Genomic DNA, 24,160 nt, shown 5'->3' on the forward strand with positions numbered 1-24,160 from the left:
AAAAACTTGAGTTTTTGTGTAAATAAAGTGTTGCTTATTTAGCATTCCCCTAATTCTTAATACATGGGATTGGCTGTATGTTCCATAATCATAATAATTGGAGTTCTTTACACGACTTCTCTTTCATTTTCATGAAATTTGGACAATGCTGTATTAACATGTTATTATGTGGAATCCTACTCAGTAGTTAGTGATAAGAACTAAGAAGTGAGATTCTGTATTTCACTTGGGTTTTCACTTTTTAGTAATATTTAAAGTCACACCTAGATTTTATTGCTTTCATGGAGATATGGTTGGTATGACTGCTGATTTAGCTTTACTGGCTGAATCATGAGGCAGCAAGTCTACAAATGTTCTAGTAAGCTGGAAGGGAGAGGGGTACTTACAGAGGTTTCATGAATAATTGTTGCATCCTCTCACAACTTTAGTTTGCTGTGGGTTGCTATAATGTAGTCATGGTTCAATATAATCAATGATTCAATATGACTAAAAGTCGAGAGAGAAGAGAGGGAGAGGAGGGTTGTTGTTGATACATGTAATTTTGCATAGACTCGCAGGTATTAAGCACGAACACTTCAAGAAAGTGGAGTGTGTTCATGTTATTGTCATATAAGCAAGTGGACACTTTAGAATGGGGGGGAAGATAGTAAAATGGATTGACTTTTGGTCCAGTTTTCACTTTTATATTCTTCTCATATTCACCTCTATAAATGTAGCTACAATTACAATTGGGATGAATTCAATTGATCAGACTGCACTCAAAATGAACTTACTCATGAATCATTCATTTCTAACAAACTAAATAGGTTCCTCTACAGTAAGCCTCCCTCAACCACATACCATAAATATTATGGCAGGCCATAAAAAACCCCAGCACTTCAATTCAAAATGCACAAGAAAAAACAACAAACAACAGTACTGTGATATGTGCACTTAGTAACCAAAAACTGGTAAAATTGCATCATTCAATGGGAACAAGTTTTCCAGCAGCCCTACCCTAACAGAAAAAAAAAAATTAGAAATTGCAATCATTCTACAATTCCACCCCCCCCCCCCCCCCTCTTTTTTTTTTCTTCTCCTCAATTTCTGAGACAAGCAAAACACATCAATGTACACATAAAATGGGGGGGAACATGACAACTCAAATGCAATGAACCAAAAAAGCATAAAGACATATATATGTATCAAAACAAAAACAACAGCAAAGACTTATCTATTGACTAGCACCCTGTTCTTCTAGATTCTTCACATGTGCCTTGAGAACCATGAGCAATTCTCTGGCTGGAGCTTGAAGAGTGCTGACAAGAGCAGAGGCAGGGCTTTTCAAAGAACCCAACAAAGTAGCATAAATCTCAGCACGCGAGGGCAATGTTTCAAGTTTCTTGAATTCATCAGGACCATAGAACTTTCCCTCAAAGACAGCACCAGTGAAATCATTGTCTTCGAGCTTCTTCTCCTTCTGGAAGTCCCTATAGGGCTTAATGGCCGTAGGTATTTCCTCTGTGTGAACGAAGAGCCACACATTCATACCCTTCATGCAAGGCTTCAGCGTCTCCCACGGTGTTCCCTCCAAAGCCTTGTACACCAAAGTGTTCTTCGCCACTATCAGCTTCGTAGTTTCAGGGAGGGTCTTCCTCAGCTCCTGAAACTGTTGCACTGTGAACCCTTTGTAATTTATGCCAGCAAGAAGGTAACAGTTCTCAAGCTGCTTCCTCACCGTGTCCACTGTTTCTTCCTTCTTGGTGCGAGAAATAGCGGCGTTGATTGAAGGGAAGTGTTGGTGGTGGTGGCGGTGGGTTTTGAAGGTGGGTCCCGGTTTTCTCGACGAGGGAAGGTTGAATGGGTTAATGGGTCGGTTCAGGATTTGAAAAGTTTGGGTTTTGGTGGATGGAAGAGCGAAGCTCACTACAGTGCCTATGGCTTCCATGGTGGTGGTAGTGATGATGATTGGAATTTAGAAAAAAATGAAAATGGCATTGTGGATTTAGTTTGGCTTATCTTATCACTTTGATGCTTTGCTGTGATGGGTGTCTTGGCTTGGCTACCCTAGCTTCGTTTTTGGGTCACCTGTACCCAAGGTTCTCCTCCAATCACAATTGGACACTTGGCTTGTTTGCATGTATAGACTTGTGAATGTGTTTAAATTTTTTATACTGTCAGAAAATAAGATGTAACATTGTAGTAGTATTTAATTTCATTTTATTTTTTGGTTAGTGTGAAATTTTTCTTTTACACTCCAAAAATCAAAATTACATTCTTTATATTTTACTTCTATCAAAAATACTTTTCCTTGCCGGTTTCAACAAAATCTAGGTTTGCATATATGTTAAGGTCTGTTTGGATGAGAAATTGAAAATTTAAGATGTAAATTACTTTATTTTGCTTAATAGAATGCGAAAGTGAAAAATAAAATTTATTCAATTTAAGTCATAATTTAATTAAAAATCATTTTTATGCCTTTGTTTAATGTATTTTTCACATTCTTATTTCTCCACCACTTTACTCTATTAGCCTAAATGTTTTATGGTAAATAAAGTGTTCAAGATTTATGCATTTTTTACTTGTCCTGTGAATTTTCATCAGAGTGGAATGGATACAACTAACTTGGATCCACATTGGAAATCAGCCTAATGGCAACAAGAAGGGAAGAAACCTGTGAAGTGTGTATCACCGTGTTGTGCAACCATTTTTGCTTTTGGTACAATATTTATAGACATTCTTACTAGAGTTTATGAAGTGGATAAACATTTGACACAAGATGAATACATCTCTTTAGCTTGAACAAAGTGTGCGCACGGGAATCTGTCCACAGAAATTTTTTTACTATTATTCACAAGACAGATCAATCACATTTCCCTCATACAAACAGAAATTTTCTTTAACTTTCTTATTTCAGTTTATTTTATTACACGTGGGATGTGTTCACAAACATTATTTTCCTGATGCACTATCAGAAAATAATGAAACACAATAAACATTAGTTACAAATTTCTGATCAGTGAAAGAAAAAGTAAGAAACAATAAATCATGTTCCAATCACACAATAATAATGAGAAAAATACCAGGATAAGAGAGAGAGAGACCTTGTTACAAGACAGTTCATTACCTAAAATTTAATCCCAGTGAAAATTATGATCTGTTCAGACTATAAGCATGTCCTTGGTTGCAGTTTTGAATTTGTTGGCACATTATGCAGCAGTTCCACCTTTAACCCACTTTTGAAAACTTCAAAATTCCAATTTTTTTTTACAACTTTTCTTAAGTTCTCTACGGCTCTATGCTATGAAACATATTGGTTTTGTAACATTTCATGCTCAATATAAGCAAGACCTAGCTTGAAATGAGTTGAAAAGGTAGCATTTAACTTAATTCATCTCAGTAAGCCGTGCTCTCCTTTCAGCAGCTTTTTTTCTGATAAATATGCCCCACCTTAAAGCAGCTTTAAGCTTAAGCCACCCAACAACTGCTTTCCCTGAAGACTTTCCAAGATCCTGACTGAATGTATGATACACATGAGGCTCATATTGCACATTGTAGGAGTAACAACCCTCATTGGAATGACCAAAATTAGTTTCCATGCTGACTCCTGCATTAATTGTCTTAAGTAAGCTTTGCATATCCTCACTCTCCAACATCTCTGAACTCCTAAGATGGAGTTCTTTGGCAACAATGTCTTCCAATCCTTGCCCATTTCTCTGCCTAGACCAATCTCCTAGAAAATAAGTACCTTCAACTGCAGATTTTTCACCTGGTTTGTAATTAATGCTGCTTGACAATGCTACTTGAGAGTTATTTAACATTGTCCCTACCATCTCACTGCCTGGCCTACCAAATGGATAATCAGTCAAGTCAGTATTCATTGAATGGTTATTTGTTATTTGTAAATGTTGGTTTGTGACATATGGCATCCTATTCTTTGTTGAAGTATGCTGCTGCTCTACAACGTAGTTATGATGTGTGGCTACAGATCTTGATCCTGTTTTGGCATTAGGAACAGAACTCAAAACTTTTCCATCATATTCTACAACTTGGTTCCAATTTTCATATGCTTTCTTCACCAAGGAATCCACAGACATCTGTAATTCAAATTCTCAATAGATGAGCTAATGTAGTCACTAGTCAGATAAACACATAGGGTGATTGTCACATATCAAAGCTAATCATGAAATCAAATCGATCTAGGAATTCTGCATTTCTAATTATTGAAGAAAAATTGACCTTCTGATTTGGTGTAAGTGATTCCAAAGAGAAGAAGTGTCCATCAGCAATGAGGCCTCTCAGTTCGTATATATGACTGAACACAATGCCAGTGCTATTAGTCTCATCAGTGTAGTAAACGAAAAGCTTACCACCCAAGACACATGTCTTGGCATGCTCTACAGTATTATCCCACATCCTGTTGGACATTCCACTACCAAGTATCTGTAATAAAGGTGGCAAATAAGGAAGTTATAGAAAGGAGTATTCAGAAAATTGGAATAGTGAAGAAATAATATGGGTGATTACGAACAAATAGCATGAATTCTTACACTTCTTAACTTCTGTGGGTCCCTGACAAGTAGACGAAGGAAATCTTCTACAGTTATTATTTTTGCTAGAATCAATTTTTTGTGCATTGCCCCATCCTTTGCTATTCGATCCAATCTCCAAACTTCGTCACGCAAAGCAGGTGGATAGTGTTTCTTATATACTGCAAGTTACAGAAAGAAAACTACTTGTTTAGAGAACAAGATTTTGCAAAAGCCTAAAATTGACAGATGAAACATTATTTGAAATTGATGCAGAAGATTATAGTAATCTATCAAATCCACAACTTAATCAGATTATTTAAACTATTTACAACAAGAAGAATTTATTCAAGTCAGAAAAACTCAAAATATTCATACTATCCTTGCCTGATTTTTCAACTCAGCGTTATTTTCCTAGAATAAGATTATAAATGATCTGATATAGCAAACTATAGAAGGAAACATCTTAGTTCTGTTTCTTTCCCTATGTTCAAAAAAAAAAAAAGGAAACACAACCACCTATAGATAGAGTAATATACGTTTGCTATGTTCTTTAATTTACTCGATATATAGATATGGTTGAAAACAATATACATGTAGTCTGCTATTTACTATTCTCATACAAAAAAAAAAAAAAAAAATTCCAAAGTTTTGCCACAAAACAAGGAAATCATTGTGCACGTGAAACTTCTTGTGAAATCTGTTATCCCAGAAAATAAATACTAAAGATTCATAATCTATGCTTTGCAAGTGTAATTTTAGTGATCCAACATCTCCCAATGGTGGATGAACACGGCAAATTATTTTGTCATAAGCAAATAATATGAAGTGAAAACTGTTAGAAAACTCACATTCTCCTCTATGATCTTTAACAGCAAAAGCTTCAGTCTTTCCCTCACGAATACGAATCCCATCACAATATCCAGAAGCCACCTTAACACCAAGCCTGAATTTTCTGCTTCTTATCCAGCTAGAATTGTCAGTGAAAGTAAGATCACCTAAGGTTCCCACCCCTTCCTTTAGAATAACCTGCAAATCTCCAGTTAGAAGTGGCTTTTTCCCTTCACGCTCCTTTACTTCATGGCTCTCAAAGTGCTCCTTTGTCCAATCATCATCAGCTTCCTCATTAAAGTTTCCTTCAAGTACCACAACATTCAATTTAGCAACTGATTCTGGTCCAATTTGGACTACACTGCCAGTGTTTGGGTCTAGCAAGACAACATGGATAGATGCTCCTTGCTCTCCCTCAACCTTTCCACCTGTGAACAAGTGAGGTGGCATTCTTGTTCTGACACAAAGCTGCAGATTCTTTGACCTTGGTCCTTCTAGTTTTGGTTGTGATCTGATACAGGTAAAATGTAATTTATGAAATCATGGCTTATGATAATTATTATTATTCGAACTTTATAACTTGGTTTGTAATAATAAGGCTTTCATACTTTTTATACAATTTTAGACCAACCAGTTGAGTCATATTCATAAAGGACTACATATGCTCAAAAATTGTTCAAATCCTTGTTAAATTGCTTACCAGTTCTCAACATCATACAGAACAAGCATTTATAACTACAATTGAGGATTTTATTTATTTATTTTTTTCAGCATTCTAATTTGACGGGGGAACACACCTTTCAGCCAGTTTAGCATGGCCCGCTTTAGCTAAAGCACGCTCCACTTCTTCACTGACCTAAAATTCATGGAATTAGCAGGATTAACAATAGAATACCTTGGAAGACAGAAAAGAAGTTGATGTAGGCTTTATATTGATTAAGATTAAGCTTCACAAAGCTTCTGAGTCCAAATGAAAGCAATAAACATACAATTGAAGTGTGAAACTCTTAACAAAAACGTTACAAAGATCACAAATAAAATTATCATACTGAATCTGTTCTGTAAGGCAGCTTTGCATTTGAGTTCTTGACTAAAACATATTGTTCATTTTACTCCATGCTTTAGTAGGCCTTAAACAACACACAATTAGTATATTCAATAAATACAAATTATTTCGTTGGTTGAATTATTACAAAATACCATGAAATTGTACTTCTTTCGTGGGAAGAACTGTTCAAGCTCAGAGGGTCAAATATTATATATGAAAGTGATAAATCCTAAACAAACTTCAATGTTATTTGTGAAGGATTTAATAAAAAGAAAGTAACTAGAACTCACAATTTTCCTGAGAAGTGGTTCCAAAGATGAGCTAAGCCTTTGCAGACTATCCACCTTCAAAGCTTCCACGATTACACTAAATAGAGTGAGAGAAGTCACTGGTGTGAGTGTCACTAAGCTTGTATTGAAATACAAAACAAAAATAAATAAATAAGGGCAACACCATTAAATTGAAAATGACCACACCAAGAAATAGGGTGGCAAGCTCAACAGTTTGAAACATACATTGCCATCTTTACTTGAGATTCCAAAACATGAGATTCATTGTCAATCCAACTTAGATGGGTACTCTTCAAATTGTTCTTATATCTACTTTTACATAGCATTATGAAGTTTCACAATTAACAGGCACAAAAGATTAATCTGACCACTGATGTCATATTATCAAGATCTAGCAGATATGGAGTTCACATTGTAGTGCATGTCATAGCATATTGTAGTAATCTGAACAACCAAAAATGGAAATTAATCCAAACAAATCAAGATAGAACCAGTATGAAAAAACCGTATCATTGTGAGAATGCTTAGAGTATATTTGCAATGAAACAACTCTCCACATAGTAATAATGTTAAAATATATGGCATATAATCAAGTTATAACCCCCCAGACCCCATAAACAGAGAATTAATTGTTGAAATGAATGAGTTGTAATGCAATACCTGGCTAAACCTGGCAATTTTGGCTTCTTGGGCTGGATTAGATGATCTGCGTCATCACCTTGCTCAACTAGCTCGTGCCCTCTTTTTTCCACTCTATAGTTCTTCGAACTTTCCATTTCTAGAAACTTATCCAATCCCAATGATATTTTTAGACAACTTCTAAATTTAGAAACTTGGTATTTTTCCTATTTATCTGTAGGATAGGAACACCCAGAAGCTTCCTTGAAAGCACAAAAAATCTTCAAGCTAAACCTTAAACATCAGTTCAGTCCCCATAAAAAAGCAGGCAAGCTTGTTCCCTTGACAATTGTGGATCTGTGATTATACATACATACATATATATATTTTGAAGTTATGGCCACAGAACAGTAGCATAGATCTATAAATTTATAATTAATTTGATATTTCATTTTTTTAAGAAAAAAGATCTTCACTTTGGAATTTATTATTCATATCATTGAAGTTCACAGCTGTTATTGGCGCATGCATGAACGTTGAAAATTGAAAGCGCGTTTGTTGGTGTCTCATGCATCTTTGACTTTGTTATATTAAGCAACCCTGCATTATCAACATTATTTACATTTGTCCATTAGCGTAGAAGTCAGTGTCACTCATTTACTGTACGGATTTTCGTTCATGGAAAAATAGTCAATGTATGGATGCCACTAATTATGCATGGATGGGGGAGTATAGTGAAAGTTCAATAGACAATAGCTTTTCAAAAAAAATTATTAAGACACCAATCTTTTATAACTTTTTTTTTTCCCCTTTAATTTGATGGTATAGGAAAATATTGAATTACCTGATGGGATTTCTCTCTTTGGAAAAAAAAAAGTAATATTTTATTTTACTGCTGAAGAAAAGAAGAAAAAAAAAATGCTGGAATTTACTAAAGGGCAACCGACACAGCCTTTGGATTGATGAGAAATATAAAATGAGGTCTCAACAGTGCTACATGGATCAAGAAGAATCTTTGGTGTTTAGCCATGTGCATGTTCATGATTTTGGAGAATCTCTGGTGACCCGTGCTTACAGCTTTTAGGATTGATATCTTGAGGTTACACAAGTAACCCACATAACCAATTGTTAATTGTTAATTTGTATCAGGGTCTTTTCTCTCTGAAGATTATTGTGTTCACTAAAATCTTCTATTACAAACCATATATATCTGGCAATACAGTTAGAAAAACAGTAAGAAATACTAACTTTAGGCTTTAGCGTAAATTGGTTGACAAAGCAAGCATTTTGCTTGCATGTTGTACAAAATTACAATTATATAAAGAATATAAATCATAAATTTATACAGTTATTCTCCTTCCCAGCACATTTGACTTGCTCGTTGCTCCCACAAGTTACACATTGTGTCTTTAAAATAATTTTGTTTCTATATGGTGCCTACGATTCATAGATAATTGTCAATTGTCTCATAGGATATAACAAATTATCTATTATTATGGTTGCACTTCTACAAAGAATAATCTCATCAAACTCAACATATATCTAATCAATCGTATTATAGAAGAGGAAAGGAAATGCATATACAAAACTAACATAGAGAAAAAAAACTCATATCTTAAAACTCTGATTCTTTATTTGTCAAAAATAGAGTACCACTGTATCTCTTAATTCTCATTCATAATTTTCTCATAATCAGAGGTGTATTTATACACAAATTGTACATTCAAAATCCTAACAAACTAGATGAAATAAAGGAAACAAACTTCTGATTCTATCTATACAAATTGAAATATACAAGAACAGAATAACAACTATTTTTCTATTTTGAATTTCAAATTGCTACATTTCAACACTCCCCCTCAAGTTGGAGCAAAGATATCAATCATGCCCAACTTGCTTATTGCTTCATGGAGGACTTTCCCTGACACAGCTTTGGTTAAGATATCTGCAAGCTGGTCTTCGGATCTGACAAATGGGAAGTGTATAATACCTTGATCCAAGTTTTCCTTGATGAAGTGTCGATCAACCTCAACATGTTTAGTTCTATCATGTTGAATTGGGTTGTGAGCAATTGCAATTGCTGCACTATTATCACAATGCAGATCCATCGGCTGTTTATAGATAATTCCTAGATCTTTAAGGACATTTTTAATCCATATTAATTCACACACACCTTGAGCCATTCCTCTATACTCAGCCTCTGCGCTTGATCTTGCTACCACCTTTTGTTTTTTACTTTTCCATGTGACAAGATTTCCTTCTACAAATGTAAAATAACCAGATGTTGAATGCCTAGTTGTTTTGTCTCCTGCCCAATCAGAGTCAGTGAAACCAAAAACAGATGAGGAATTATTTTTAGAAAACAACCATCATTTTCCTGGAGATCCCTTTAAATATCTCAAAATTCGGTATACTGCCTCCATATGATCTATGCTTGGAGAATGCATAAATCTACTAACTACACTCACTGCATAAGAGATATCTGGCCTGGTATGTGATAGATAGATTAGTCTCCCAACTAGTCTTTGATATCTACCAATGTCAGTGGCAACTTGATCCGGGTAAATGCCTAACCTGTGATTCATTTCTATTGGTGTTTCTACTGGTTTACAAGCCAGCATCCCGGTTTCACTTAGGAGATCCATAGTGTATTTTCTTTGTGAGAGGAATATGCCATGTTCAGACCTTGATATTTCAATACCCAAAAAATACCTAAGTTGTCCTAGATCCTTCATCTCAAATTCAGAACTTAAGTAATTTTCTAATTTTTTCATCTCACAATGTTCATCTCCAGTTAAAACCATATCATCTACATAAACAATTAAAGCAGTTACCTTGCCTTTATGATGCTTTATGAAGAGGGTGTGATCTGCATTGCTCTGTTTGTACCCAAAATTCTTCATAGCTAATGAGAACCTCCCAAACCAAGCTCTAGGTGACTGCTTTAACCCATATAAAGCCTTTTTTTAACTTGCATGCATCAAACTTTCCTCTGTTTTGCAAATTTACCCCAGGTGGAAGTTCCATATAAACCTCTTCCTTCAAGTCTCCATTCAAAAAAGCATTCTTCACGTCAAACTGTTTGAGAGGCCAGTTTCGGTTTACTGCCAGTGATAATAAAATACGAATGGTGTTCAATTTAGCTACTAGAGCAAATGTATCTTGATAATCTATCCCGTACTTTTGTGTAAACCCCTTAGCAACCAGTCTTGCTTTGTACCTATCAATGCTCCCATCAGCTTTGAGTTTTACAGTGAAAACCCACTTACATCCAATCGTTTTCTTTCCTTGCGGCAGAGGAACAATATCCCATGTTGAGTTCTTCTGAAGAGCTTCCATTTCAGTGTTCATAGCTTCTTTCCATCTTGGATCCGCCAATGCTTCCTGTATATTGTTAGGAATAGCTACAGAAGATAATTGATTTACAGCTAGAGCATATGATCCAGACAACTTATGAGTAGATACATAATTACTGATGGGATATTTAGCTTTTGCTTTGGGATCAGGTTCATATAGTGTCTTAGGGACACCTTTGTTGGGTCGGTGAGAGCACCTTAATTGTTGAACAAGAGGATTTGAGGGAAGAGCAGTATTAGGGGAATTAATATGTGTAGGTTGAGAGCATACCTCAGGTGCAGAAAACTGTACAGAATCAGTGACATCTCTAGATGGTGTCTCAGGTAGTGGTGTTAAAGGAGATGAGCTCATACCAGGATCAGATGTCTGGGACAGCGAAGATGGTTGCACTTCAGCAGTTGGTTGCGCTTCAGCAGGAACAATGGTAGTTGACTGTGGTAGTTCTATACAAACTTCTCCTCCAACAAGCTCATGTGATATCTCCCCCTGAGGAGAAGGACTAAGAACTCCCCCTGAGCTAAAATAGGGCTCCCCCTCATAAAAAGAAGCTTCGAGAGTGATGTGAATTTTTTCCAGAATGGGATCAAAGCAACGGTACCCTTTTTGTGAATCCGAGTATCCAACAAAGATGCATTTGGTGGCACAGGGGTCAAGTTTGCTGCGTAGAGCTTTGGGTTTGTGAGCATAAACAGTACAGCCAAATATGCGGGGTTCTAAATTAGAGATGTGAGGGATGGAAAAATGAGAGTGAAGAACTGTTTGAGGGGTTTGGAATTGAAGGACACTAGAGGGTGTACGGTTAATTAGGTAGGCAGCGGAGAGGACAGCTTCACCCCAATATTTTTTAGGGACATTCATGCCAAATAAGGAAGCACGCACAACCTCCATAAGGTGTCTGTTTTTTCGTTCAGCTAGGCCATTTTGTTGTGGGGTATAGGGACATGAAGTTTGATGACGGATGCCATGGTCAAGCAAGAATGTGGAAAAAAGGTTGGATAAATATTCTTTCCCATTATCAGACTGAAGAACCTGGATTTTGGAATTGTATTGTGTGGCTACCATAGAATGAAAACGTTGAAATGCAGGAAAGGTGTCACTTTTGGTACGTAACAGAGAAACCCGTGTCATTCGGGAGAATTCATCAATAAAAGTGATAAAGTAATATGCTTTAGAGAAAGATGGTATGCGGGCAGGGCCCCAAATGTCTGAGTGAATCACTTGAAATGGAACATTACTCTTATTGATACTTGGGGAAAAAGGGATACGATGGCTCTTAGCCATTTCACACACAGTACAAGAAAAATCAGAACATCTAAGGGTAGCAAATAATTTGGGAAACAACTTTTGCAAATAAGGGAATGAGGGGTGTCCTAATCTTCTGTGCCATAACCAGATAGCTTCTCGAGCTTCATCAGCAGCCAAAGTAGAACAAGCATTAGCAGGAGAACGATCACCCATCCAATTGTGATCCAGAACATACAAGCTACCTCGTTTAACACCATAGCCAATTGTCATCTTTGTTCAGATGTCCTGAAAAATACAATGAGTAGGCCAAAAAGTGACAAAACAATTCAAGGATGAAGTCAGTTGGCGAACAGAAAGCAAATTAAATTCCAAGGAAGGAACAACTAAGACAGATTCAAGATGTAAAAAAGGGGATAAAGAAATAGAACCCTGGCCAGTGACAGGAGAGATGCCTCCATTAGCAGTAGAGATAAAAGGTTGGGAGGAGGAACAAAAATTACTCAAAATAGAGGAGTCTCGAATCATATGATCAGAAGCTCCGGTATCAATGATCCATGTATTATTTCTAGACAATACAGAGAAAGCATAAGGTTTATCAAATGTGCCCTGATGAGCAATATGCGCCGCTGGAGGAGAGGATGAAGCAACAGGAGTGACTTCAATACGGCCAGACTTGTCCACAGCAAGCCTCATTGATTCTTTGCACAAGTCAATTTTGGCATTTCGAAGGATGAGAGTAGATCCCTCTTTCATCAGATCCACTTGTTCCTTTCTAGCGGTGAATACGATCATTGTTGTTTCATCACCCACCAAACTTTCAGCAATTCGTTGAGGACGACCCCTCTGCACTATCATCTTTGTATCGACAACTTTCACAGTTAGATTAAGTCCATTGGTTTCCCGAGCGGCTTGTTGGTTTAGTACAATTCTTACCACTTAAGAGTCCTCAGTTCGAAACTGGCGTAAAGGCCTTTCTCAAGTTGGAATAACTAAACAGAGTGGGTTAAAAAAAATGTAAATAAAAAAATGGTTTGGGGTGGGTGGGATTAAAAAAAAAGAAAAAAAGAAGAAGATTAGGATCAGAAGAAAACAAAGGAAAATAGAGAGAAGAAAGGGATGGGTTTCGAGTGGGTTTCAAGAAAGAGAGTAAATAAAAAAATAGGAATAGGTCCAGGATCAGAAGGCTATTGATACCATGTCAAAAATAGAGTACCACTGTATCTCTTAATTCTCATTCATAATTTTCTCATAATCAGAGGTGTATTTATACACAAATTGTACATTCAAAATCCTAACAAACTAGATGAAATAAAGGAAACAAACTTCTGATTCTATCTATACAAATTGAAATATACAAGAACAGAATAACAACTATTTTTCTATTTTGAATTTCAAATTGCTACATTTCAACATTATTTATTTATGAAAAAAATATAAAATCACGATTTATATAACATTCATTCAAAAATGAAACAATAAATCCATTTTCGAACCAAACTTTTTATTCATTAAAATAAAATTAATTCCAACGGTAAGTCTTTCAGGAATGATGGTTGTTGTGGCCTGTGGGGACTAAGACACGTGAAGTACATAATAGTACTTGTGAGACATGTCATTTTAAAATTCTTATCAAACTTTCGTTAGCTCAAAAAAATATAAGACACAATCGACAAGGGCCTACGAGATGAGGTCCAAGGGCACACAAGGCTTTAGGTCTCGCAGAAGCCTACCATGGCTATTTTCGGGGTAAAGCCCACTGTTCAATTAGTGGCTTCTTCATACTCTAAGCAAAGCACATAATGTACACCAATTTTTCAATAGTAAATTTAAGGGTTTGTTTTTTCTCCACTGCAATAAATTTAATACGACGTTGTTTTGGGACAAAAATTATGTTGTTTTTGTAATTTTAATTTATTTCAAGGATATTTTAGTCTTTATAATTATAATTTTTAAAATATTCAATCCCAAAACAACTTCATTTTGAGAATAAATGCAGATAATTTACCTGCAGTAACTGCATAAATATTTTTCTGTAAATTTAATGATAAAACAGTTATTATTACTATTGTTATTATTACCATTATTATGTAAATATAAAAAATAGATCATCTCATATACTATTTAATATAAAAGTATCTTAATCATTAATACATAAATCAATAATAATAATTTAATAATTTCTTATCTCAATATTTCATATACTTTTTTTCTCAATAATAACCACTTCCAAAATGATAAGCAGTTTCTTGGAAGTCACTCGTGGCTTGATTTCCAAGCATTTAATTGGAATGGATACACCTGGTCCATCATTTATTCCTTACCCACTAAGCATTCTCTCTTGGGCTTCAAGGCTTTGCACTTGAATAGACATAATTTTGGCATTTATGGGGAGTCCAAATCCAAGTCTCCAACTTTAACAAGTAAGAAATTATGACAACATACTAGAAAGTACAAACTAAAACAGCAATCCTATAAACCATAGACATTGCACACGTGTACGCTCTAAACATGTCCACGCCAACTATCGTAATCCACATTACACCAAATAAAGCTCTCATAAAATCTGAGTCCCATTATCCACGTTAGAACCTTATCAAAACCAGCGCACACGGCAACCAACAACATTAACCCTCGTACAACAAAACACAAAGAAACCTTGGAAACCCCTTTTTTCTGATTCCCTGCACTGTTAAACGGTTAACGCAATAGCATCATCCACAATGGCCAACAAAGAGATGGAGGTTGTGAAGGGTCTGGACCTGAAGAGGTACATGGGTCGGTGGTACGAGATAGCATGTTTCCCATCAAGGTTTCAACCCAGTGATGGCGTGAACACAAGAGCCACTTACACTCTGAAGGATGATGGGACTGTGAACGTTCTCAATGAGACTTGGAGTGGTGGGAAAAGAAGCTACATAGAGGGAACTGCTTATAAGGCTGACCCTAAAAGCGATGAGGCCAAGCTCAAGGTCAAATTCTATGTTCCTCCATTCCTTCCCATCATCCCTGTTGTTGGGGATTACTGGGTTTTGTACATTGATGATGATTATCAGTATGCTCTTATTGGACAACCTAGCAGGAAATATCTTTGGGTAAGCCATTCCTCCTTTTAATTTTCATGTTAAGTTCTTATCTCTTTCATTTCCCATGGTAATGGGTGTTTGAATGTGATTATGTTTATGGGGTTGGAAGAAGAAAGGAGATGCCTTTAAGTTGTTTATATATCAGAATTTCTCACTATTATAATGGGTTAGTACTTAGTAGGTTGATATCTCACCTGCTTGGAAAATTTATGCTTTTTTTTTTTTTAATAATAATATTTTGAGGGGGTTTTCATTTAAAAATGTTCTGGAATGTTGAGTGATGGTGAAGTCTATAAAAGCAAAATTGTTGTTGTTTTGTTTGTGAATATCTTCTTTATGATTTGTTCATGTCCTACCATAACTTGGATCATTTTGATCCCTAGATATTATGCAGGAAGACCCATTTGGATGATGAAATCTACAACGAGCTTGTTCAGAAAGCTAAGGATGAGGGGTATGATGTGAGCAAACTCCGCAAGACTCCACAGAGTGATCCTCCACCTGAGGAGGAAGGCCCCCAAGACACCAAAGGCATTTGGTGGTTCAAATCCCTTTTGGGGAAATAGGTATGGATAATATGTAATTAGGCTGAAGAACTATTTCATGTCATGAATAAAGAGATCAATAACTCTAATAGGAGCAATTTAGTTTGGATCTCTGTAATGTATGTATTGGCTTGTTCTGTGAATAGATTAAGCTGAAAAAATGTGAACTTTTGTAAAGTTGATGTTTGATATGATTATGCTAGTTCTTGTTTTGGTGAGAATCCAATGTTTGATATTTTACAGCGATTTCCATTCTGTTTACTTTTTCTTTTTCTTTGTTGAATTTTGTCTATGGGTAATGGGGTTCCCATGATTTAGCCTTTATCTAGATATAAAGATGAGAGTATGGGGATTCATTCATATCATTGTGGAGTGTCTGAATTAGATCATAAATCCCATATGATAACTTGAGAAAAAACAAGTGCCTTTGCTGAATTTGGACTAAAAAAAATAGAGCAAATTTAATGGTAGAATAATCTGATTTTCTTTTCTTAAAAGAAGAAAGAGTGCTCGGTAAAAGGAATCCAACTGTGAACTGAATTCCCTCGTCCAAGTATGAATGAGATCTGCTTGAGAACGTGTCCCAAAATAAATAAATAAAGAACCTCTTCAACTTTCTCTCCTCTTAACAAGAAAACTTTACTAGATTCGTTCTTTGCCGTCAACGTTTTACCAAAAAACAGCATTCCATTTCTCAAATCATTTTTAACCTATTAACAAGATAATCTTGTGCACGCTTCAAGAGATGCTTTATCTTTCACACACCAACATCTCCTCACATATCAGCCTTTCTACCTCGTATAATAAGAAACTCAAAGGCTAATAATAACCATATGGCCATAAACCAATGGTTTAATTACTGAAAGAAGAAAGAGCCACCCATATGCAATTATGCATGATTGCATGCATTCATGTGCTAGTATCGAATGCATGGTTGTAGAACAATGAGCTTTCTTAATATACTTGCGATGCTGCCCTTAGATCAGAACTATTCTCAACTAAATGGTCCAGTTTCTCCTCGTGCGAGCACACTATCAAGTATCAATATATAGCATTATGCTGCTTACAAAACAGAAAGTCATTAAAAGTTGAGTAAGAGAAAATAAGGAGAAATATTTCATCATGTGTGTGCCCCATAGTTCCTAGAAATCTATGTGTATATCAGTAAATTATACCTAAATCCTAAATAAGCTCTGAGAGTGTCAAAGGGACTGAGAAAAGTGCATACAATTGACTAAAAAATTGAACATGACTAAGTGAATACATAAAAAACCAAACATAAGTTTGAAAAAGGGACACTAATTACCCAACATGACACTAATTAGATAGTTAATCTTCCTATTATAATAGCATTTATTTGACTAATGACCCACTGAATGAAGCACCAAAAAGATGTCCTTTTAAAATGTAGGATATCACAATTTCACTGAAAAAATATCCACGAAAATAGTAGAGTTAATCTTGCAAATTGTTATCATCATCTAAAGCTATTCCGAAACTAATGCCAAAGTCTCAAAACAAAAATTGCACCTAGAATAGTACGAAAATATTATAGTTAAGTTTAAGACTGGATAACGACAAAAAAAAAAAAATACAAATTTAGAAGACAATAGATGAACGGAATCCATCTTAAAAATATAAAGTTATGCTATTTGCTTCATAGGTCCTTTGATTTTTCTTTCAAAAACGGTATATTTTACAATTTTTCTAGAAATTACAGACTTTGTTACGGACTATTTTAAACTTGCAAAAATTGCTAATTCATGAGACTTTTGTCACTTAACTTATAACTTTCATTTTTCAGTTTATAATTTAATAAAAATACTAATGCAATACACATATTTTTAAAAGAAGCACCGAAATGAATTTACATGAATCATTTTTGCGACACACCATTTTTCAGGCTTTTTTAAAATATTCTATCAGCTTAGTTCTTTGACTAACATATTATCAGACTAATGCAGGAAGACACAAATCAAGTGGCCATGCATATAGTCATGTACTTGACACATGCATATTTAATGTAATGACAAAAATGTGAGAGACACATATGTCTATTGCTTAATTAACAACATATGTCTATATATGTTAGTACCAAGTGCGCATGTAGACAGATTAGTATCAGGTGCGCCTTTCAATTCATCTAGTCTGATCACGTCAGTCCAATCTGATCACATTAGTATTAGATGAACGTTGGGTCTATCTACCACATAATACGCACATGTTTCAAGTACATGATTATATATGTAACCACATAATACACCTCTTATTGTATTAGTCCGATAATATGTTTGATAAAAAATATTATGGTGGAATACTTCAAAAAACACTTACACGACGTTTGGTACGTGTCATTTTGTAAGATTTTCGAGAAACTGAATTTTTCTAAATTTTTAATTTTTGAATATTATTGTAAACTAAATATAAAAATTATATTTTTGAAAATCGAAATTTTCGGATAAAAAAAAATTTCTCAACTTGTCAGCCTCTGCAGGGTCCTGAAGATTTGACCGAAACAGGAAATTAAAGAGGAGGATTGGTCAAAATTGATTATGTGAAAAAGCAAATAGAAAGCGATACTTCATTATTACGACACAGAATGTTTGTAGGTGAAGGTGATATAATGAAGAGGTATTTAAGTGGCAGCAATTTTGTCAAAGCTTCATTCAATTAGGGTCATGGTTGGGTACTGGCAGACTCAATATTTCTCCATGAATCACCAAAACTTTTTTGATATTCATCTACCAACAGCAAGTTAACATTATATTTTAGTGTAAACCAAACATGTCTCCCTCAAGAGATGTTTAAACATTGATCTTTTCTCAATTATTTAGTAAATAAAAATTATTAAATTAATAATGATAAGTAGTAAGGGTTATGATTTTCTTCGTATAAAATTCTTTTAAGTCCTTGTAATGCTGATCTCTAATAAAAAAAATGTATTCAAGTTTTTATAGTTAAAGTATAAAAATATAGGGGAAAATATTTATCCTTTTAAATGACACAACTTATATCCTTTCACTCTCACAAAGAAGTGTGACCCACACCTTTATTTTTTTTTTGTCAACTCTCTCTCCTTCTTTATCTATCTCTTTCTCTCTTTTAAAATGACACAACTTTACATCCTTTAAGATGACACACACTTTTCCCAAAAATATACTACAACCATGTAAACAACTTTCTTTAAGTTTTGTGTTTTATTTTTTTATATTTTGTTATATTGCTTATATGACACTGTACATCACTATAAAAATTATAACCACCGATCTGTCCGCTCTTAACTCGTTAATATTTCTTTCGATATTTCAAATATGTTTAGGATCAGTTAATGTTTTATTAAAAAATATAAATAAATAAAATTAAAAGTTAATATAAAAAAAAAAAACTCAATTGACAAGTCAAATGCATGTAATAAAGAGCTGTATTAAAACAGAACCGTAGAGTTCTTCAACGCTCTCCAAACGAAGCCATGTCGCAAGTCTGGTATGCATTCCGCGATTAAAATACAGGCTCAACTGTAAAATGTTTGTTTTGTATAACAAACAAAAGAAAATAGTAACCAAAATCAGCAAATAATGAAATTTAGATTCTAAAAATAACGTTGTTATTGGTTGTACTATGAAGGGAAATCCTGACCAGCTATTTTTTCGGGAATATGCGTGGAAATAAATAGACACAAAATCTCTTATTCATGAGTCAATCTTAGTCACCGTTTTTCATCCTTTTCCCATCACATTCCCTCGAGGGTTTTCCCAGAAAATCCGTCTGACAGGGAATGCCTGTTTCATCCATCCAATAGATCAAGAGATGAGCATGAAAGTTTGGGTATGCATGTGATGTTTGATAAACTTTTTCTTTTCAGTTTCCTGTGTGGTATTTGCATCAATTAAGTTGAAACTACGTTATCATCATGGACTCTTATTCTTTTGATTAACGGAGAGGTGATTTTGTATATGAGGTTTAATAAAGAGGAGAAAGTCTTTGAAAACCATGGGAATTTTAATGCAAAATGAACGTTTAAAGGCCAAACGGTGGAGCATCTCCTAATTAATTAAGGCCTTGTGTTTTCTAATATGAATTACTGTTCTTTGTAAAATTCTAATCACTTGTTTTGATTGACATTGAGTTTGAATTGTGACAGGAAAAGAATAAAATGATCAGAAGCTTGTTTCTGATTTCCTTGTTGATTCATACAACAGTAGCACAAAAACCTGCACTTCCAAATCACCCTACAGCTACTGTCCCTGTCCAGAAATGGTCAACATTAAGTGGTTGGTAATCGTAGGAATTTTGTTTCTCTAACTTGCTTACATCTTCTGGCAATGTTCAATGTTGTGATTCTTTTATCTCCCCTGCAGGCAATGAGCCTCTTGTAATAGCCCGTGGGGGTTTTAGTGGCCTCTTCCCAGAAGGCACTCCCGAAGCAATTGGGCTATCACAAGACATAAGCATTTTCTTATGCAATCTTCAGTTGACAAAAGATGCAGGTGCTTTTTGTGTGACGGGAACTACTCTTGACAATGAAACAACTATAGCATTGTTCGATCCTAAGCAGAAAACCTACAATATCAATGGGAGGAATGTGGAAGGACACTTTTCTGTGGACTACACTGGTGATCAGATTAGCCAGAATGTATCAAGTGAGTCTTAAATCAATCTACATTTTCTTCACTGCATTTATGCTTAGGAAACCTTGCCATAAAAAGTTTAACAGCTATGTCTATGAGCCGAGCTACTTTGTTCTGAATAACAAAAAATAATACAACGAATATAGATATTATAGAATAAAATAGAAGCCAATCTGAGTGACAAAATAATAGAAAAATTACTGTTAGGCTATAATTCACGTTTCTTAGATAACTGATTACAGCTGATGAACTACAAATCTTTAGTACTCGTTAGGCTTACAAATAAAACACATAAACGCAAGAATTTATGGGCAATAGGATGGGATGGATACCAATTTGAACCTTTGGAACTGAAGGTTTGCTCTTTACTACCTGTTTCACAGTGACTCAGGCCATATTTTCTCGACCCAATTTTTACGATGGCGTTTCCCCAGTACTTAATGTTGACGCTCTACTAAGTGATAAATCTGCACCCGCACCAAGGTTTTGGTTGAATGTTCAGGTTATTTCTCTCCCTTTATCTCTTCATATGAATAACAGGATCTGCTGACAAAATTGAAAATCCTTAAGCACCATACCGCATTCTTTAATTTTTCTCTTTTTGTATGGTTTTGTTGTATATTAATTGAGTGTTTTGATGCAGAATGCAGCACTCTACACGCAAAACGGATTAAATGTGGCAGAGAACGTTCTAGAAATATTGAGACTATATCAAATAGAGTTTGTTTCATCTGCAGATATTGGTTTCTTGAAGAGTATAAGTGGGAAATTAAACAATGCAACTAAGGTCATCTTTCAACTTCTTAACACATTAGATGTTGAACCAACAACAATGCAGCCATACGGCACTATTGTGAAGGATCTTGCGACAATCAAGTCATTTGCATCGGGCATAATGGTCCCGAAGGAATACATATGGCCAGTTAAACCCGACAAATATCTAGGGCTTCCATCAACACTTGTAGCTGATGCCCATAAATTAGGACTAGAAGTATATGCTTCTGGTTTTGCTAATGATTTCTTTTCAAGTTATAGTTATAACTATGATCCTACTGCTGAATACCTTCAGTTTATTGACAAAGGAGATTCTGTTGATGGTGTTGTCACTGATTTCCCAGTAACAGCATCAAACGCCATCGGTGAGATGACAAATCTTCAACCTTCAATTCGATCTTTTTTGAAATAGCAAACTCTTTCTCCAACCTTTCTCACAATTTTATTGCTTTACAGCTTGCTTTGCACACAACAATACCTTGCCAAAAAAAGGTATAATACTAATCTTGGAAATGTTCTCGAACATAACCATATAGATAAATGAAAAACAAATCTATGACAAAACTATAACCACATACATTTGCTTTTGCAGGACAAACTTTGATCATAAGCAACAATGGAGCAAGCGGTGTTTATCCAGGCAGCACTGATCTTGCATATATGCAAGCAATAGATGATGGTGCTGATATTATAGATTGCTCAGTTCAAATGACAAAAGATGGAATTGCCTTCTGCTCAAATACCGCAGACCTAATAGGAGATTCCACCGCAATGACTAAGTTCATGTCTAGAAGTTCCAATGTCCCAGAGCTTCAACAGAAAAGTGGAATTTTCTCCTTTGACCTTACGTGGAGCGAGATTCAAACATTAAAACGTAAATTCTTCTATAGAAATTCAATAGTTACAGATACAAACCTTTAAGATTTCAACAATGAACTTAAATTATAAATTTCTTTTTCAGCTCAAGCTGCTAGCCCTCTAGGCAACGACTTTCAAAGAAACCCAGCAAACAAGAACAGCGGCAAATTTGTTACCCTCCCTGAATTTTTAGAATTGGCCAAGGCTAAGGCGGTTAATGGCATTTTGGTCAACATACATGTGAGCAACATCCCCAACTCCCTATAATGCTTCTATTTGAAAAATTCTTATTACTGCTAACTCTCTTTACTTGCCTCAGAATGCTGCCTATCTTGCATCAAAAAAGGGTCTTGACATTGTAGCTGTTGTCAGCACTGCATTGAGCAATGCCACCTTAGACAAGCAAACCACACAACAAGTCCTAATCCAATCAGATGACAGTTCGGTCCTGTCCAAGTTTAAAGATATCCCATCTTACAAAAGGGTGATGTTAATTAATGATAAAATAGGCGATGCACCAAGACAAACAGTAGAAGAAATTAGGAAGTACGCAGAAGCAGTGAATCTTCCGAAAGCCTCTGTTGTTGAAGTAACTGATTCCTTGTTAGCAGGAATAACAAATGTTGTTAAAGAGTTCAAAGATTCAAACCTCACAGTATTCGTCCACACTCTCAGAAATGAATATGCGTCCCTGGCATTCGACTATTGGGCAGATCCTAATGTTGAGATTGCTACTTACGTCCAAGCTGCTCAGGTTGATGGAGTAGTGACCGATTTTCCAGCCACTGCAAGTAGATATATGAGTAAGTAATTCCAGTTGGTCCAAGCCACTCTCATGGTATCAGTAAAACATTATTTTTCATGAGCAAAATTTCAAACATCATTTACCTTTTTATAATTTGCAGGAAGCCCGTGTAGCGATCCCAACCACGTGCCTGCCATCTTACCAGCCAAGCCTGGTGACCTATTGAGTACTGTTCCTGCTGAATTACAGCCACCAGCAGAGGCGCCACTTCCACCCCTTGAGGCAGCAGACGTTGTTGACCCACCTCTTCCTCCAGTTATTAATCAGACTAAGGCTCAGCCCGCTGCAGCACCTGCACCTGCACACTCTTTAGGTGCCAGGGCAAATGTTGCCAACGCTGGTCTCTCCTTAGTGGCAATATTGGTGCTTGCTATCCTATCTGCTTGATACTAACGTGATTAGCTTGGCATGAACCTCAAGATCATCAATTTTCCTCCAATATCTTATATTACTTATGTCCAAAAATTTGTTGGGAAAAACATAAATAGTCGATTAGGCAAAACCCCTTTGCCGCTGCTTTCGAGTTTGGATTATGAGAAATTCTTATGGATGCAGGAAGATCATTTATTTGTAACGCCTAAGTCATACTAAGTTTTAAAGATTGTAAGTTTCTGCATTCCCCCCCAAGTCCGGTAACACAATGTGAAAATTTGTAAGACAAATAAGAAATTCGGGTTCTGCTACAATTGAACCATTAATAAAAAAACAACGGAGATGTAGAATAGTTATCTCAAAATAGATTCTCAGTTGCTCATAAGTGTTTCTGTAATATACAATAACACGGGCATAATGAAACAAACTGCAAGTCTCCAAGCACGACCAGTACAACTATGATATAAAGACCACTGCATACTTACCTAATTATCACAAATGACATTGCACCTAAACGTCTCACAACATAATCCTATCCTGACAACGATGTGAATGAAAATAGGAATCCAACTAATATCCATATGATCAAGCATATCAACAATCCACTGAAGTCATCCTCCCCGGAAACTTTGGTGGCAGCCTCAAGACCATGGAATCATCGATCTCAATGGGCAAATAAATAGCCACAATCACAGTTCCTCCGTTTCTTATGTGCTGATATATACTAGAGTAAGTCTTGATACAACCGAAAGCTCATCTAGCAAACCATATGGGGGCAATGGCAAGGGGCAATCTTTTCTGCAGTCCCATCGATGACATCCTCGCCTAATTATGGGCCATTTTTCCTAGCCCCATCAACTCAAGTGCAAGCATAGTCTTCCCTTGCTTTCCCTCTTAAGAACTTCAAACCATTAGACATTGTCAAGAACCGTAAAAACTTCTCTGTAATGGCATCCTTGCTGAAGAGCCAGTTAATTTTAACATTATACCAATGGAAGACGGGCGAGGAAATCCAGCTAAAATGCACAGGAAATTGTCTTTCCCAACCCATTTGAGCTTGTGCTACCCCTACATCTTGAATAGAGCTATTCGCACGACACACAATCTGCAAGTTATTTCTCATGCAAGAGACATTGTTAAGGAGAAAACGAAGAAGTGGGGGATTTTCCAATAGACATCACAAGTTTGACAACAGCAA

General features: G+C 35.7%; 4 protein-coding genes across 4 annotated transcripts; 2 read left to right on the forward strand and 2 right to left on the reverse strand.

Annotated features, from left to right (window-relative positions):
* Positions 1–1,001: 1,001 nt before the first annotated feature.
* On the reverse strand, positions 1,002–2,012 carry LOC133317905 (large ribosomal subunit protein uL10c-like). Its single transcript, XM_061519807.1, has one exon. It carries the CDS (start codon positions 1,925–1,927, stop codon positions 1,214–1,216), a length of 714 nt encoding a protein of 237 aa, XP_061375791.1. The 5' UTR covers positions 1,928–2,012; the 3' UTR covers positions 1,002–1,213.
* Positions 2,013–3,365: 1,353 nt separating this feature from the next.
* Positions 3,366–7,453, reverse strand: LOC133317909 (calmodulin-binding protein 60 F-like). Its single transcript, XM_061519810.1, has 7 exons — positions 7,338–7,453; positions 6,678–6,753; positions 6,137–6,195; positions 5,360–5,850; positions 4,530–4,690; positions 4,219–4,422; positions 3,366–4,076 (listed from the first exon to the last, which is right to left on the reverse strand). The coding sequence occupies exons 1-7, from the start codon at positions 7,451–7,453 to the stop codon at positions 3,366–3,368; spliced, it is 1,818 nt and encodes a 605-aa protein (XP_061375794.1).
* A 7,005-nt stretch (positions 7,454–14,458) lies between these two features.
* LOC133317882 (temperature-induced lipocalin-1) lies at positions 14,459–15,746 on the forward strand. The gene is made up of 2 exons (XM_061519778.1): positions 14,459–14,989; positions 15,364–15,746. The coding sequence occupies exons 1-2, from the start codon at positions 14,618–14,620 to the stop codon at positions 15,544–15,546; spliced, it is 555 nt and encodes a 184-aa protein (XP_061375762.1). The 5' UTR covers positions 14,459–14,617; the 3' UTR covers positions 15,547–15,746.
* Positions 15,747–19,678: 3,932 nt separating this feature from the next.
* On the forward strand, positions 19,679–22,994 carry LOC133317898 (glycerophosphodiester phosphodiesterase GDPDL7-like). The gene is made up of 9 exons (XM_061519799.1): positions 19,679–19,796; positions 19,884–20,165; positions 20,537–20,655; positions 20,797–21,292; positions 21,384–21,419; positions 21,520–21,801; positions 21,889–22,025; positions 22,105–22,588; positions 22,691–22,994. The coding sequence occupies exons 1-9, from the start codon at positions 19,679–19,681 to the stop codon at positions 22,975–22,977; spliced, it is 2,241 nt and encodes a 746-aa protein (XP_061375783.1). The 3' UTR covers positions 22,978–22,994.
* Positions 22,995–24,160: the final 1,166 nt, after the last annotated feature.

The sequence above is a fragment of the Gastrolobium bilobum genome, unplaced genomic scaffold, assembly GCF_033153095.1.
Source record: "Gastrolobium bilobum isolate Gb01-03AN ecotype WA unplaced genomic scaffold, APGP_CSIRO_Gbil_v1 utg3966, whole genome shotgun sequence".
In the NCBI taxonomy this organism is placed as follows: domain Eukaryota; kingdom Viridiplantae; phylum Streptophyta; class Magnoliopsida; order Fabales; family Fabaceae; genus Gastrolobium; species Gastrolobium bilobum.